General features: G+C 34.8%; 1 protein-coding gene across 3 annotated transcripts in view; it reads left to right on the forward strand.

The window, feature by feature from the left end:
• Positions 1–1106: 1106 nt before the first annotated feature.
• Positions 1107–17734, forward strand: part of LOC132038478 (TMV resistance protein N-like) — a 91961-nt gene continuing 75333 nt past the window's right edge. The window contains exons 1-5 of one of the 3 annotated variants that reach the window (XM_059429149.1): positions 1122–1890; positions 6610–7696; positions 7922–8197; positions 8575–9678; positions 10703–11710. In XM_059429149.1, the coding sequence (XP_059285132.1) occupies positions 1352–1890; positions 6610–7696; positions 7922–8197; positions 8575–9678; positions 10703–11395 (3699 nt within the window). In that variant the 5' untranslated portion in view covers positions 1122–1351 and the 3' untranslated portion in view covers positions 11396–11710. Of the gene's footprint in view, positions 1891–6609; positions 7697–7921; positions 8198–8574; positions 9679–10702; positions 11711–17734 lie in introns of those variants that run through there. The other 2 variants (XM_059429145.1, XM_059429155.1) reach the window with 2 other exon arrangements.

The following is a 17734-nucleotide window of genomic DNA, read 5'->3' on the forward strand; positions in this document are numbered from 1 at the left end:
ATATACAACGAAGGCGGAGAGAATTTTGTTTTCCTGAAACTTGTGGTCTAAAATATATCATAAATATTTTTATGGCTATAAATAGGGGTGTAATGGTGCGATTCGGGAGGTTATTTTATAAAGTTTATACCATACCGATTTTTTGGTTATTTTATTGAGTATAACCAAAATTAGACTTTTCGAAACCGTCCCATCATCTCGGTTTTTCTTCGGTATCGGTACAGTTCGGTTAGTTTTCGGTATTTTTTTTTAAAACAAAAACTTCATGAAAAAAACACTATTAAAAGTTAGAACACGATACTCAGGTTGGACTTGGACCAAACTCTCTAGACATTTTTACTCATGTTTAAAAGGTGATGATCAAGAAAATGTGAAAGATGACAAGAAAGAGATTATCTCACTACTTTACGATAGTATAAAACAATGTTAAGCAAAGACAAAACATATAATTTAAATCACACAGATGGGAAGAAATCAATCAAGATTAGACTCAAGAACTGAGTCTACTAAGATTGAGTATCCAATAAGAGAAATATAATTTAAATCATACGAGAGAAAAGATATCTAATATATTGTAGTTTGCTAACCAAAATCGTTCGAATACCTTATAGCTTACATGTTACTAATTGAGATCCTAGTCCTAGAACTAATTTAGTTTTAATATATAGAAGTAGTTTAATAGGTTTCAGTATTAGGACCTTGGGTGTTAATTATATTGACGGTCATAGTTGTTTCCATCAACCCAGGCCCAAGGCGAAAATTTTAATATTTTACTATTTCTAAACTTAATATATAAAATATATTTACCTTTAAATATATTCGGTACAGTTCGATATTTTTATAAAAATAAAAATCAACCTAATTATTTGGTACGATTATAAATTTATGTAAAAATCGTCAGCTTTCTTAAAAAAACCTAAAAATTGGTTCGGTATGGTTCGGCTTGGTCCGTTAAGTCAGTTTTTTGAAAAAATCACTGATGCCCCCAGCTATAAAATCGTGTCACCAACAATAAAATGAAAAGATTATATTTAAATTGCTTTTATATGTAAAATCATAATGACAACGGGTCACACAAATGTGGTAGGGGGTAATTTTTCACTTTATACATTATAGGAGTAATAATTGTTTGTAAATTTCGCAAAAATTGCGCACACAAGCTCTTAGTAGAAAAATAAACAGCAGGACCAAAAACTAATCGCTGAGGCAAGTCGTTCGTTCTTCTATATAAACTAGAGTTAAGACAGCCTCTACGTAGAGCAAACGTCTACTAGCAAATTAAACCACACTTCTCAGCTTCTATATGAACTAGGCTTGCTGATGCAAGAAGTCTAATTTCCTTTTCCTTAAAATGAATACGGAAGACAATAATGTGCCGTCTTCTTCTTCTTCTTCTCCTCCTCAGACAACCGATAGTGTTGAAACATCTCAACAATGGTCATACGACGTATTCTTGAGTTTTAGGGGTGAAGACACTCGAAAGAGCTTTGTCGATCACCTCTACACCACTTTGCATGACAAAGGGATACACGTATTTAGAGATGATATAGAGTTAAGGAGGGGCACATCCATAACCCCTGAACTCAGTAACGCTATAGAAAAATCCAGGTGTGCAGTTGTTATTTTCTCGAAAAACTATGCAGAATCATCGTGGTGTGTGGAGGAGCTGACGAAGATCGTTGAATGCAAGAAGAGGGGCCAAACTTTGATACCTGTGTTTTATAGCGTTGATCCTTCTATTGTGAGGAAACAGAAGGACAGTTATGAAGAAGCTTTTGCAAAACATGAAGAGAATTTCAAGGGAGAGACTGAAAAGATCCAAAGATGGAGGGATGCTTTGAAGGAGGCAGCTAGTATCTCTGGATATGACATCCAACACATGGAAGACGGGTAAGCAAAAAGTTATACTCCTTAAAAAAAAGATTTTTTATTTTTTTTAAAGAGATTTCTTTGAACTCATTTGATATAAATGTTCATTTTTTGTTGATGTCTTTTAAATATTTTAAATAATTAATTAGAATGGTGCAGATATAAAAAATGAAATCGATGTTTTTCAACACCAACGTAATTTTCGGAAAACATAAATTTTATTTGTAAATTTTAAATATTCTATGTTCAAACATACGATCAAAATTAAAAAATTTAACTTTCAAAAAAGTAAAAATTTATTGTTTTTTGGGATAGAAATTAAATATAAAAGACATTATTATTATTATTATTTTTTTTTTTTATAGATTTCTTTGAACTCATTTGCTATAAATGTTCATTTTTTGTTGAACGGTCCCATGTCGGAAGAAAAAAAGATGAGTGGTTTGGTTTAAGTGAAAAAGCGCGTTGATCTAGGATTCTAATCTATTTGGTAGGCTAACATACATAATATCTGGGTGTAGGAAGATTCTTAGGATTCAAAATAAAATTCTAGGAATTTTGTTCTATTGAAATAAATAAATAAATAAAAGACATGACCAATCTTCTACATTATTATTGTTATAAAAGCACGGATATAGTGGACCAAAATATCCTTCAAATATTAAATGACATTTGTGAAGAAAAAACTAAAATATTTTGTAAAAAGAAATTCAATATTGAATATAACTGTAATATTAAGGAGTTACCCAATATCTAGGACATCAAATTTAAATAAAAGGTTATTATTGTTTGACTACAATTGAATTTAGAACCCTCAACCTTTATGGTGATTGATGCAATGTGTTTAACTTTGCCATAGTTTTCCCACGTTTGGTTAAAATCATAGTACTAATTCAAGTTGATTTCCCAATATCTAGGACTTCAAATTTAACAAAAAGGTTATTATTGTTTGACTACAATTGAATTTAGAACCCTAAACCTTTATGGTGATTGATGCAATGTGTCTTAACTTTGCCATAGTTTTCCCACGTTTGGTTAAAATCATAGTATTAATTCAAGTTGATTTCTAAAAGGATTCAATTCATATCCGTAGTAATTGTTTAACTAGAGTTGACTAAAGTTGAACTTGGATAGAGGATAATAATTTTACACTGGATAACAGTAAGAAAACATCTAAACTATACAACTACATCTTTTATATTATTCAGATTTTTGACCATAAATAAAAAGAAAAATCTTGGATCTTCAAAATCGGATTTTCATCCTTTCGCTTGAGAGTCCTTTCAACTCCTCCTGCATCCATCAGTTTGGATTTAAGTTACATATAATAATTTTTTTAAGATTAAAAAAAATTATATTATTAGTATACTCGAAGGAAAAATTAAGAAAACATATTTCCTTAGATTTTAATGTTTAAGATTTCAATCTCTTGAACTTTGAATTCAATCATCAGTAATATTGTTTTTGTACTTTTAGCTTTAAGGGCTGTACAAAGGCCTATATTTTAGGAAATAAAATATCAAGTCCGATCCAACAACAAGCTCTTTACTTTGCTAATAATATAAATATTTGTAATTTTCTTCAATTCCGAGTAGAATTCAGTAAAGAACCTTGAAAAGAACTAAAAACATAATTAAAGTGAAATACATTTTAGATTTGTAGTTTTCTATCAATAAATCACTTGCCGTAATTAACATTCTCATGCCTTATAACCCCACGTTTCTGCTTGACTCTCTCTATTATTTGAATTTCTTTTCACAAAATGAGAACTGCCGTTTTGTTTCATAAGGCTTTCTAAGTGCAAATGATATTTAGAGTTGGATAAGGAGTTAGTTATTGGAGAATACACAAAGTATTTTAATTAATTTTCTTACTTTCAAGTATATATATTTCTCACTCTCTTTATGTTTTTAAAATTTAAGATAGGAATGTTAGAAATGACTTTTTACATGACAAAAATAGAAAAAGTATTTTTTGTGTGATAAATTTTAAGTTGGATGATATTTAGTCACAAAAAAATAAAGGACTTTTCTATGATAAACTCAAAGTTGAATGACCATCGGTTATGATATTATAGTGGGAATCAATACGGATATGTTTAAATAGAATAGGATGATGAGAAAAAATAAGATTAGTTATCATCGATTGATTATCTTTTGCAAGTCGGTAGATATAAATTTTTATGTTGAAAAAAATAAGATGGTTATTGTTTCTTCCTATAAACATTGGGAAAAGAAAACTTCCACGAAGTTTAAAAACTTACAGTAATATTTGGGGACTTGAATTTTTTTAAATATTATATTTCACTTTTTAATGAAAAAATTAAATTTGTAATTAAATAATAATAAATACTCTTAAAATTAAAAAAAAATATTTTAAAATTTAATTTTTAGTTTAAAAAGATTTTCAACACTAATTAAATATAGATATAATATGTGTATATTTAGTAAGAAATATCCCAAAATATGTATAATATGTGTATAGTTAGTAAGTATATACAAGATATGATACAAGAATATACATATATTGGAATTATATATATATACTTTATATACAAAAATGATACGATTTGTTTATATACATATCTTTGAAATTAATTTTATACTTTATATACAAAAATGAATATAAATAATATTACCTAATTTATATACAAGATGATACGGTTTATATAACGGAATTAATCATACATTTATTATACATAAATTATACGTTAATTATACATTTATTATTCACATATTATACAATAATGATATGATATTTTTTTTTACATATACAATAGTGGTACATATTATATACCACAATGATACAGTTTTATGATACATTTTTTATACGTATGATACACTTTCTATACTTATAGATGTTTATATACAAAAAGTTGGAATTATATATATATACACTTTCTATACAAAAATGATACATATTATATACGATACAATTTTCTATTCTATAATACACATTATATACACAAATGATACATCTTATGTACAAAAATAAATACATACCTTAGTGATTCATATTTTATATATAGTTTTATACATTACGGATAGAAATATTACATATTTTTATAAACAAATGATACATATTATACACAAAAATCGACTCAGAGTTTTTTGAGATATTTCTTATTAAATATACACATATTATACATGTTTTGCGATGTTTAACCTTTAGTGACGACTTTTTAATTGCCACTAAAAACCCGATTTTTATGTGATGATCAAGTTATTAGTTGCCACAAAAAGTCTGAATCAAGCTCATAAAAGTTTTAATGGAGACTTTTTAATCTTTTTGGCGACTAAAATGGGCTAAGTTTTGGGTTTGGGAATAGATGGTTTGTGATGAAAGTGTGGGATTATTTATGGCCGGGGAGACTGTTTGTGTCCTTTTTCCCAAAACATCATAAAACTTATCTCTCCAAATTTACGTTCTATTCTTGATTTTTTTAAAAATATTATATTTCACTTTTTTGAAAACTTAAATTTGTTAAATAACTAAATATTCTTAAAATTAAAAGATATTCTTATGATTTAATTAATACTTATCAATGATTTTCGACTAATATTAGATTTATTGTCATTTAATCAATATTAAATTATCTTTTAACACTCTTCTCATGTAAATCAATTCCAAAACGATATATAAAGAATATCATTTCCAAAGAAATATTAAATGGATATAATCTTATATTATAGGAAGATTTTTGTCATTAAATTAATGTATGTAGTTACAAATAATATTACCTAATATTTATTGTGATGATCAATGTCCATTAGCATAGCGTTTCTCATATGGATTATTAAAATAAAAAGATATGTAAAACTCTTCTCACCACTCATTTAACTATAGGTAGTAAGAGGAACTTTAGTATTTTAACTTTTAGGGTGCTTGACTAAGCTTATTAGTACTTCAAGACTTATTTAGATGTTTGCTAAACAAAAAGTGTTTATAAGCCAAATACTTATAAATTAAAATTAATTAAAAGCCATAAATTAATCACCGGTAACTGATGATTTTGCACCTTATAACACTTTTAGTTCGATCAGGTCATACCCTTTATGACTTTGTTCTTAATATCTTTTATAATCTTCAAAATACTCATCCAGTAAGAAGGTGTGAGAGGTATGGCCTCCATTGTGGGCTTTGTCAGAGGAGAGATGTAAAATTACTTTTGAATGTACATCTATAGCGAATAGTTTTAAAGATATTTAAGTGAAAAAAATACTATCAACATCTTTTTACCGAATATATTAATACTCATTATCAATTTTAATACTTTTATATGTTCATTTAAATCAATTCCAACACCTAAAAGTAATTTTCAGTTACTGATTTTCTTCTTAAAGATTTCTATTTCTCACAAATTTGATTAGCAAGCAGGCCTTACCCTCAAATCTTGATGTTTAGTTCTGACAGAAGCCATGATAATTCTGGCACCAAGACTTCCAGAATAGCTCTGCTCATCGAAATTTCATATTAATTAATTGTCATCCTCAAATCTGTTGCTACATATGGCTAATTTCTAGATATGCCTACAAAATGATCCTGCTTGCGCAATTGTGTGTACATACTATTGTTTATGCTTGTTTGTAATTCCGATCCCACTTGTGGGATTACAATTGTTGTTGTTGTTTAGTCTTAGTTTCCGGTTCAAGTAAAATTTATTGCAGCAGGAATACGATTATGTATTTTTGATCTGCAAACTTTGACATTTCACTGTCTTACTTCCCATTCTAAAATCAGGCATGAGTCGAGGTGCATCAGACAAATTGCTGTGCAAATTTTGAACAAGTTGGGTTATACAAAACCAAAAATTGCAGAGAATCTAGTCGGAATCGAGCCCCAAGTACAAAACTTAATATCTCTGTTGAACACAAATTCTGCCACCGATGTTCGCATAATTGGGATATGGGGTATGGGCGGCATAGGCAAATCAACTATTGCACGAGCTGTATTTGATCAACTCCATGAAATTTTCGATGGTGGCTGCTTTCTTGACAACGTTAGAGAAGCTGCATCAAAATTTGGATTGCAAGCTTTGGCGGAAAAATTACTCTCTGAGACACTGAAAGAGACTAAAGACAATCTTTACTCCAGCACCAATTTGCTGATGAACAGGCTGAGCTATAAAAAAGTTATTGTCGTTCTTGATGACGTGGATCAAGATGAGCAGATCGAAAACTTGCTGGCTGGAGGGCATAAGGGGTTCGGGGCTGGAAGTAGAATAATTATCACAACAAGAAACAAGCAATTGTTATCGGCTCATGGAGTGGATCAAGTTTATGAAGTTAGCCTATTAGGGACTAATGAGTCATTAATGCTCTTCAACAAATTTGCCTTCAAGGAAACTCAACCCATGGGTCCTTTCGAGGAACTAGCTCTACGCGTTGTGAAATGTGCGTGGGGCCTTCCGTTAGCTCTCAAAGTGTTGGGATCATTTTTGCACAAAAGAGAAAAGGAAGAATGGGAGAGCGAGTTGAAGAGGTTGGAAGACATTCCTCATGAGGATGTGATAGGGAAGCTTAAAGTGAGCATTGATGCATTGAATGATCTGGACAAGAAAATATTGCTTGATATTGCTTGTTTCTTCAAGGGGAAACGAAGAGAACCCGTGATCAAGAAATTCCATGCTTTCGGTTTCAAACCTGAAATTGGAGTGCCAGTGCTTGTTCAAAGATCTCTGTTATCCATATCTGATGATGACACATTCCAGATGCATGATTTAGTTCAAGAGACCGCTTGGTACATGGTTCGTCATGGACAAACTAAAGAGAATTACAGCAGGTTGTGGATTCCTGATGACATATGTGATGTTATGTCAAAGAAATCAGTGAGTTTTTTACTAGCTAATTATAGCAGCTTACACACTATATGATATATTGAAGTGATATATATTTTATGGAATACTGGTAACCTGGTGTTACTTTCTAACTTTTAGCATCAGAACAGGACTCTGTAGTTAACAGCAGCATCTAGAGAGTCGTTGACATATACTGACTACAACTTAACAGACAAATTGATGATCTTTACTCATAAATTCTCTTTTGATGTGCAGGGTACGGAAGCGATTGAAGCAATAATATTAGCTTACCCTCAAAGAGAGAAATTGAACTTAGGATCGCAGGCGTTAAAAGGTATGGAAAATCTACGTCTACTCAAAATCCGCAATGCCTACTTCAATAAAGGTCCAAGCTATCTCCCCAATGAGTTACAATGGCTCAACTGGCACAAGTTTCCCTCCACCTCACTTCCACCAGACTTTGAGGGAGACAAGCTTGTTGGACTTAAGCTAAGTCGTGGCCTGATTTCGAAACTATGGACAGAAGATAAGGTACACTTTGCCATCTAAACATTGTTTGTGCAGAAGATATTTCAAGTTTGTTCTTTGTTACAGTAGTAACCGTTGCTAAATGCTGTTAAAACTAACTGTATTGAGGATTTTACTGCAAACTTTAGATAAAAAGCACTGCTTCTCTTACAAATTTTGACTTCCTAATTGAGGTGTCTTTTCTATTGTGACTAGTAGTGCTAGTAATTGCAGTGAGTTTTTGGCAAAAAGAATTTTTCATATCTTTAATAAAAGAAATCTCAAATTAACTACAATGGAACAAGCTTAGCTAGGTTGTTGGCTCTAAATCCATAAAGTAGAGTATGAAACAGCAATAATTGATTTCATTGTTTCTCACTCTTATTCGTTTTTGATTGAAGCAGTCCCTTGAAAACTTGAAGTACTTGAACCTCAGCTACTCCGATGGGCTAGCTACCACTCCAGACTTCAGTATGATGCCAAATCTTGAAAAGTTGAATCTGAGTAACTGTAAGAATTTGTTAGGAGTTCATGAGTCACTTGGAACTCTAACAAAGCTTCGATACTTGAATTTGTCTCATTGCTCAAAGCTAAAGAGTCTTCCACATACCATTCACCTTGAATCCTTGGAAAAAGTTCTCCTTTGGGACTGCACCAGACTTGGAAATTTTCCTCAAGTTATAGGCTTAATGCCAAATCTTTCAGAACTCCACTTGGAAGGGACGGCTATTAAAGAGCTACCCGACTCCCTCATAAATATCAGTGGCCTTGTGTCCATAAACCTCAGCAATTGCAAAAGCCTGGAAAGTATAACTTACAGCATCTGTGGTTTGAGATGTCTCAGGACTCTGAATCTTTCTGGCTGTTCAAAACTTGAGACATTGCCTGAAACTCTTGGCCAATTGGAAACTTTGGAAGAAGTCCTTGTAGATGGAACTGCTATAACCAAGTTACCATCTACTATCTCCAAAATGGGAAATTTGAAAATCCTTTCTTTCAGTGGATGCAAGAATGTTAAGAAGAAGGAACCATCATTTGGGGTGTCAAGTTTCAAGAACTTTATAAAACGATCAGATGGAGAGAGGAAGAAACCACAAGCAGCAAGGCCATCGTTATCTGGTTTGCGTTCCTTGAAGAAATTAGATCTCAGTGACTCTGATTTGGTGGACGAAATTGCTTCAGATGTTTGGCATTTGGCCTCATTGGAGGAGTTAAATTTGAGCCGAAACAATTTCGTTCAGTTTCCTTCAAGAATATCTGGACTCCCAGGATTCAAAGTGCTGAAATTGGAAGAGTGCAAGAGCCTTGAAGTACTTCCTGATCTTCCATTGAGTATTGCTGTGATAGAGGCGAATGAGTGCCCTTCCCTACACAGTCTTGGAAATCTTTCACCTCAACATGCATTCTTAAGGAAGGTTTCGTTTTTCAGCTGCTTCAAATTGCACCAACAAAGCCTGAAAACCGGCATTTGTGCTGCGGACTTGTTGTTGGAATTGCTACTTCAGGTATGTATGCCTTCACACAGTTAATATAGTTGTCTCCATTTACCCTTCATTATAGAAAAAAAAAAAAGGCTTCCTTTCACAATTTCAACTGAACCAAATAAAATTTTACGAAAAGTGCATTGATTTAAATTTCTCATTGGGATATTGAACAAATCAAGGTGGGGGTAACGTCTGCGTACACTGTACCCTCCCCGGACCCCACATTGTGGGATTCTACTGGGTATGTTGTTGTTGTATTGGTATATTGAACAATGAGGTATAGGAAGAAGAATGCTGCAAGATCATTGATGTTTTGAATTACCGAACATATTAAACGCTTGTGTACTACAAAGAATAATGAGCACCTTTTTCATGTGTTGATTCATGAAAGGGGTGTGTGTGTGTGTGCAAAGAGCACCATGCAATAGAAGTACCATAATGACGATATACACTTATCAGTAAACGGAAAAATCTCATAATAAATTAGATAGATTGATTGGTAATATAAGCGTAAAGAGAAATACACTCGTGTCCCAAATCAAGTTAAGAACTTGCTCTGATGTCCTTCAAGCAGTTGAATAAAATTCATAAACTTATCGCGACTTTTCATAATCAAAGTATTAAGAATCCGAATTGTTGTTGTTGTTGTATTGGTATATTGAACAATGAGGTATAGGAAGAAGAATGCTGCAAGATCATTGCTGTTTTGAATTACCGAACATATTAAACGCTTGTGTACTACAAAGAATAATGAGCACCTTTTTCATGTGTTGATTCATGAAAGGGGGGTGTGTGTGTGTGTGCAAAGAGCACCATGCGATAGAAGTACCATAATGACGATATACACTTATCAGTTAACGGAAAAATCTCATAATAAATTAGATAGATTGATTGGTAATATAAGCGTAAAGAGAAATACACTCATGTCCCAAATCAAGTTAAGAACTTGCTCTGATGTCCTTCAAGCAGTTGAATAAAATTCATAAACTTATCGCGACTTTTCATAATCAAAGTATTAAGAATCCGAATTGTGTGTACGTTACAGGGGCACTCTATCATTTATGGTCGATTCAGTATACTGATTGCTGGGGGGAAGATTCCTGAGTGGTTTGATCACCAGAAAATGGGTGGTTCTATCTCAGTCCAGCTACCTTCAGAAAGGCAAGATAACATTGTGGGGATTGCATTGTGTTTCCTTTTGGACAGCTTTATTCCAAACTCAAGACTAGGCGTTACTTTCAAGTTGATTAGCCCAGACCACAGAGAATACACATGCGAAAGTGCGCCTTCTGCTGCTTCAAAGATGGGAGAGGTATACGAAACAGATCACCTGTGGATAACTTATATCTCATTCAATCTTTTTAAGCTCCTCTTCCCCGATTTCACAACTGAAGATTGGAATAAAGTCTGTGGTTGCCTTGCAATAAGAATAAGGCAGGATCCGTGGACGACAGTAAGGAGGTGCGGACTTAAGGTTGTTTATAAACAAGATTTGAGCACATTAGCAGCTGAACGCACGGGGATTAATCAACAGTCTGAGAGCAAAGAATTAGTGGTATATGAAGGAGGTATAGAGACAAAAGATGAAGGGATTAAAGAGGATATTGCTGCACTAATGTCTGGTGTTACTGAATTGAATTGGGATGTTGACCCCATTGAGCAAGATAGCACTCAGCTTATGAACTTGAGGAAATCAGTTGCCTACAAAATCCAAAAGACTCTTTCTTTTGAGTTCTAGCTAGCTTGTTTGGTTGATGATTCTGCTGGCAATTGGCAACTCATGCAGTTTGTTTGGCTTAATTTTGTTATTGAAGTTGAGAGAAGAAATAAGTGATCATTAGCTTTATTTTGTTGAATTGATTGGCTTGTCTGTTGTACAATAAGAAAAAGAAAACCCCCAAAAATAAAAAAAATAAAAAATCTATGATGTAACCTTTTGTATTTTTCTTATGTTTGGTTTGTCTCAAGATAGTGTACTTGTATGGGTTTGTATTTGCCTAAATGTAATTGTGTCTACTTGTATGTATGGAAGAGTGTTTTTTTTTTTTTTTTGGGGTTAATGCTCTAGTAAACTGAATTTGTGGCTTTTTATATACTAATTTTTGGGTACATGCGTTGAACGTGTGTCCCATGCTAATAAGTATATATCTTGTAAAAAAAATAGTACATAACTTATATCTTTTAATATTTACTGTCACAGTAAAGCACAGATATACTGGCTATTGCTTTCAACTTAATGTAAATAAACTGTGGAAATGTAGAGATGAACACTTTTATCAGTACAACATAGTAAGCAAGAGTCTCCACATTGGCACAAATAATATCTTTAAAAGTCTACAAGATCAATATACATCTAATAACTTTGCGGTTTAATTTCTTTAAGCATGCACTATATTTAATTACCTACAAATAGATTATATTGAAAAAGTCTTAACTCTTCTCATAATCACGTGGTATCAAGAAAACATGAGGTAATATCATTTAGAAATCTTTATACTTCAAAAATATACAAGAGGAAAAAACGATAATAAACAGAAAGAAGTAGATAGCTTAAAAGAGAGAAATACACTATTAGTAATGGTCGTGAATGGTCTATGCAACAAAATTTCCAAAAGGACATCTCAAGATGCATTTTAAACTTAAAATCTACATCTCATTCCTTGCACTCAAGAGACAAAGTTGCAACTGCGCAAGCTACATATGATGAAGTAGCTCCAAGATGAAACATACATACATATATATATATATATATATATATATATATATATATATATATATTGTTTCCGATGGTGCTATGGTGGTTTCCGATGATGCTATGCCCAAATCTCTACTAAGGAACCTTTTCAAATGATCCACATAGACACTTGGGGACCTTACAAAACACAAACCTACAGGGGAGAAAAATACTTTCTCACAATAGTTGATGATTACACTAGAACAACTTGGACCTATATGCTTTCCACTAAATCCAATGCTTTCCCCTTACTAAAGTCCTTTCTAGCCTATGTTGAAAGACAATTCACCAAGAAAGTAAAGATCATTAGGTCGGACAATGCTTATGAGTTAGGTTCTGGCTCTATTCCCTCTGATTTCTTTTCTTCCCAAGGTATTATTCACCAAACTACCTGTGTTGCTACCCCCACAAATGTAACAGAATGGGGTAGAAATAAAGAAAACATAAACACCTTCTTGAAATTTGTAGGGCCCTTCTTTATCAGTCACACCTTCCCACTAAATATTGGGGGGAGGCTTTGCTTACAGCCACTCACCTAATAAACATCTTTCCTTCTAAGGTCCTTAATAATATTAGTCCCTATGAGAAACTGTTTAAGAAAGTATCTTCTTATTCCATACTCAAACCTTTTGGTTGCCTATGTTTTGTTTCCACCCTTTCCTCTCATAGGGATAAGTTATCACCCAGGGCTGTTCTAGGGGTCTTTTTAGGCTACCCATTCGGCAAAAAAGGATACAAAATCTTGAGTTTAAAGTCCAAAGAAATCATTATCAGTAGAAATGTGAAATTTTTTGAGTCCATTTTTCCATACACTAAATCAGAACCCATGTCAAAACTTTTTCCAGGTTCCTTTCAGTCTACTGATCCTATCTTCCCTGATCCTCCTCTACAATTCTCTCAACCCTCACTGGCATCTCCCTCTCCTACTTCACCTATACATTCTTCTATTCCTACAAGCTCTTCTCCCTTTATCTCCCCTACTAACTCTTCTCCTGTTGTCTCACCTACACAATCCTCACCTTTCTCTACTCATTCTCGTACCAGTCCTACTATACCACCACCTCCAATTCCTATTGCTCCCCTCAATTCTTCTATGGATGTGTTATCTCAAGAACCTAGCTTGCGTAGATCAGCCAGAAATTCTGTTTTTCCTGCTCATTTATCTAATTTTTATTGTGGTCATGTATTTTCAGTTTTATCGCCTAACCCTCCTGTTTTTCCTCTACATTCTTTTTCTTATTCTCTGCTAAGCAAACATAATCAGCACATTAATGATTCTATTGCACAAGTCAGTGAACCTACTTCTTACCACCAAGCAGCCACTCATGATGGGTGGTGTTCTGCTATGCAGAAAGAAATAGATGCCCTCGAGTCTAATCTTACTTGGGAAGTCGTCCCTCTTCCTCCAGGTAAGAAAGCATTACCCTGCAAATGGGTTTACAAAGTACAGCTCAAGTCAGATGGGACTTTGGAAAGGTTGAAAGCACGTTTGGTAGTTAGGGGGGACATACAACGCGAAGGAATAGATTATACAGAGACGTACTCACCAGTCGTGAAAATGACTACGATTCGTTGTATTGTCAGCATTGCAGTCAAGCGTCGTTGGCCATTGTTCCAGCTTGATGTGAACAACGCGTTTCTTCACGGAGATCTCAGTGAGGAAGTCTTCATGAAATTTCCACAACGGCTTGACACCTCCGAGTCCCTCTCATGTTTGCCGACTGCGAAAGTCTCTTTATGGACTTAAGCAGGCCTCCCGTCAGTGCTACGCACGACTTTCAGCTGTTTTGGGTACCAGAGGTTATTCTCCCTCATTGAATGACTACAGTTTGTTTTTCAAGTCTTCTGGCACCCTCATTTCCATCATTGCAGTGTATGTTGACGACATACTGTTAACAGGGAACAATCAAAAGGAGATAGCTGAATTAAAATTCTTTCTTGACCATGAATTCAAGATTAAGGATTTAGGGATTGCGAATTATTTTTTAGGAATGGAATTTCTCCACTTACCAGAAGGCATCATTATCACTCAGCGCAAATTCGCTTGTGATCTAATCTCTGAACATCCAGCAATTGGTCCTTGAAATGCTACTACTCCTCTTGATCCCACAAACAAGTTGACTGCCGATTCCGGTGACCCTCTTCCTGATCCTACCATGTACAGGCGTCTCTTGGGAAAATTGAATTTTTTAACCCACTCGCGCCCGGATTTGTCTTATACAGTACAGACCTTGAGTCAATACATGCAAACTCCAAGATCTGGTCATCTTCAAGCAGCATATCACACCCTCCGTTATCTTCGTATTGACCCAGCACTTGGTATATTTTTGAATTCCGATCCTTCCCTTCAATTACTGGGTTTTTGCGATGCGGATTGGGTAGCTTGTGCCGATACACGCCGTTCGGTTAGTGGCTTTTATCTCAGTTTAGGCGGATCTCCTGTTTCTTGGAAATCCAAGAAACAACCGATTGTCTCTTTATCTTCTGCCGAAGCCGAGTATAGATCCATGCGTCGGCTCGTGGCGGAGATTTCATGGATCGTTCGTTTACTCTCAGATCTGGGTGTTTCTCCATCGTTGCCGGTTTCTCTACACTGTGACAACCAGGCCGCCATACATATCGCTAAAAATCCGGTCTTTCACGAACGAACGAAGCACATCGAACTTGATTGCCACTTCGTTCGTGAAAAACTGGTTCAAGGCCTCATTTCCTTGAACTTTGTACCCACCTCTTCTCAGATCGCCGATTTATTCACCAAGGCTGTCACACCCCGATCTTACTAGGGTGTGATGGGCACCCGACCCTTACCTAGGGCCGAGCGAACCCTCTGACTCTCATTCCATGCGTAAAATTTTTTTCCCTCTAAGTCAAATACACATGACAAAGCTTACTAAAAATATTCTTTCTGTTGCCTTCCAAGCAAATCGAATTTATAACTGTACGCAACTTATATCATAACACAAACTGACACATTGGCCTATGAAGCCACTGACAGACTGACTTCTGGTACCCACGACTCTGTCTGCAAAGTCTCTAACTCTGAACATATCGTCATGGCACATATACTCTGACTCGGCAGCACTCCTGGACAAGTGGAGTCTACCAATTCCGCTGGACATCTTCTATGCTAGCTTCGGCGTAAATGCAGGTTTACCTGCGCGGCATGAAACGCAGCCCCCGAAGAAGAGGGGTCAGTACGAGCAATGTACTGAGTATGTAAGACATGAATAATAATGTAGTAAGAGATATAAGCATGGACAATAACGGGATATCATGTCATGAGACAAAGGAATAACCTGTACATGTGAACAATTACTGCATAGGAACATAGAACATATCATCGGGTAGCAGAGTAACCTGTGTGTCCGAGTGCCCCTGGGGGCGGATTCCATGCATGCTAAGCTGCCTTTAAAAAAAAAACATTTCTTTTCATGTATATATATAAGACATAACATGGTATATTGCCGAGGCGTCGGCAGCCGATCCATTTAACCATAACTGAATATATATCCCGCGTCCGGGCATCCCGCGTCCGGGATGATATCATGATAGATACGGCTACATGTACCGTGTGCAACCCAGCGTCTATAGCGCTCTGCCATGCTCCCATCTTCCCCATATACACATATATATATACATATACATATACCATAGCATGCAAGGGAGCCCAAAGAAAAGCTATAACTCTATCGGAGTGACGTAAGGTCGGTAACCTCCGATTTTTATTATGGAATAACCACGGGCGCTTTATCTCACCTTGAAAGAACTAGTAATAAGGCGAGACTATCAATGGAGAGTAACTTCATGAGAAATCATAGGACAGGATCATAAGACATCATTTCGTTTACTTTGGGATCTTTAGAAAAATAGTCATCGTTCATGAGTAGAGCCGGAAACTCAAGAAATAGCTTAACATTCCACATCATCATATTCGTGGTAAGAACATATTCTTGTCATATTCATCATTTACTTCTTCTCTTATCCGGCATCATCATTATCATCATGGAACCATAGTCGTCGTTTTAGTCATTAAGGCTTTCAATATTGTAAAACTTGGTTTTTGAGGAAAAATGAATATTTTGGAAAACACTTGTAAACTTTTAGTAAGGAAAATCATGCATTGGGGTCAAGGGTTTAGTTAAAACAGCTATTGTTTGACAGTCGGGATGATAACCAAGAACTTCCATTGACTATAGTACGGAAATAAGCCTAATGGAACAATAGGAGGGAATTCGGGGATAGTGGGCCCACCTCGGGTCAAATGAGGTGGTGTACACGCCTTACGTATAATACGTTTCATGACAATACTTATGGGAGTTTTAGGGTAATCGGATCCTAATCATGCAAGTTCTAAGTGTTTAGACCTTTCTTTCAACCATTCATGAACATTTACTTCAATCTTACTGAATGAATAGTAACTAATTTCAGTCTCGGATTTCTAGGATTAGAGAGATCCCATAGACACGTATTCAAGCCTAATACATCTAAGGCATGCCATAGAAAGAAAGTGAAGTCTTACATACCTCTTTCCGCTCCTTCTGCTACTCCAAATCCAAGTTGCAAGTTCGCCAGAATCTACATTTTGGTCACATTTACCAAACGTCAATTAGAGTATTTAGAAGTTGGATCTTAAGATAACACTTGCCTGCCGAAATTTCGGCAGCGTTTCCCCTGTAAATACTCCATCCCACCAAGTTCAACTTGGCCAATTTCAATCAACAACACTCCCGGGAATTCAACCCGGCCAAATCATCCACAACGACACCAACAATGACAATAATAATATCGATAGGTAATTCAAACGTCGCAACCACATTCAACCTTACCCGAAGCCTTTCAACCCAATAAATACCACAACATATATCTTTCTTTCAAATTCATAAACTATATCAACAATCTCATATTTTAGCAACATCATTTCCATAAATTCAAGAAAACATATTGAAATCACATTAGGCTCCAAATCAGCCCACACAACTTTAACTTCAACTTGAGTCGTCAAACATTCATTCTTTCATCATAATATTCACCACAACATCACTAAAACACTAAATATCATTAATTCATCCTTTCTACACTAACCACTAATACCTTCGGCCAAAGACACACACACACACAATTTTATGAACTTCATCCATTCCTTTACATTACAACATACACAACCATTCATAATACAACAATCCAACATGCTAAATAAATTAGTTCCTTACTTCTATATAGCATCACACATACGGCCACTCACAACACATGCATAACTTCATAAGTTTCATTCATTTCCACACTCCACCACATCCACAAACCATGCATAACGTATATAAAATAAGATTGAACCATACCTTGTTC

The sequence above is a fragment of the Lycium ferocissimum genome, chromosome 2 (genome assembly GCF_029784015.1).
Source record: "Lycium ferocissimum isolate CSIRO_LF1 chromosome 2, AGI_CSIRO_Lferr_CH_V1, whole genome shotgun sequence".
NCBI classification, from domain to species: domain Eukaryota; kingdom Viridiplantae; phylum Streptophyta; class Magnoliopsida; order Solanales; family Solanaceae; genus Lycium; species Lycium ferocissimum.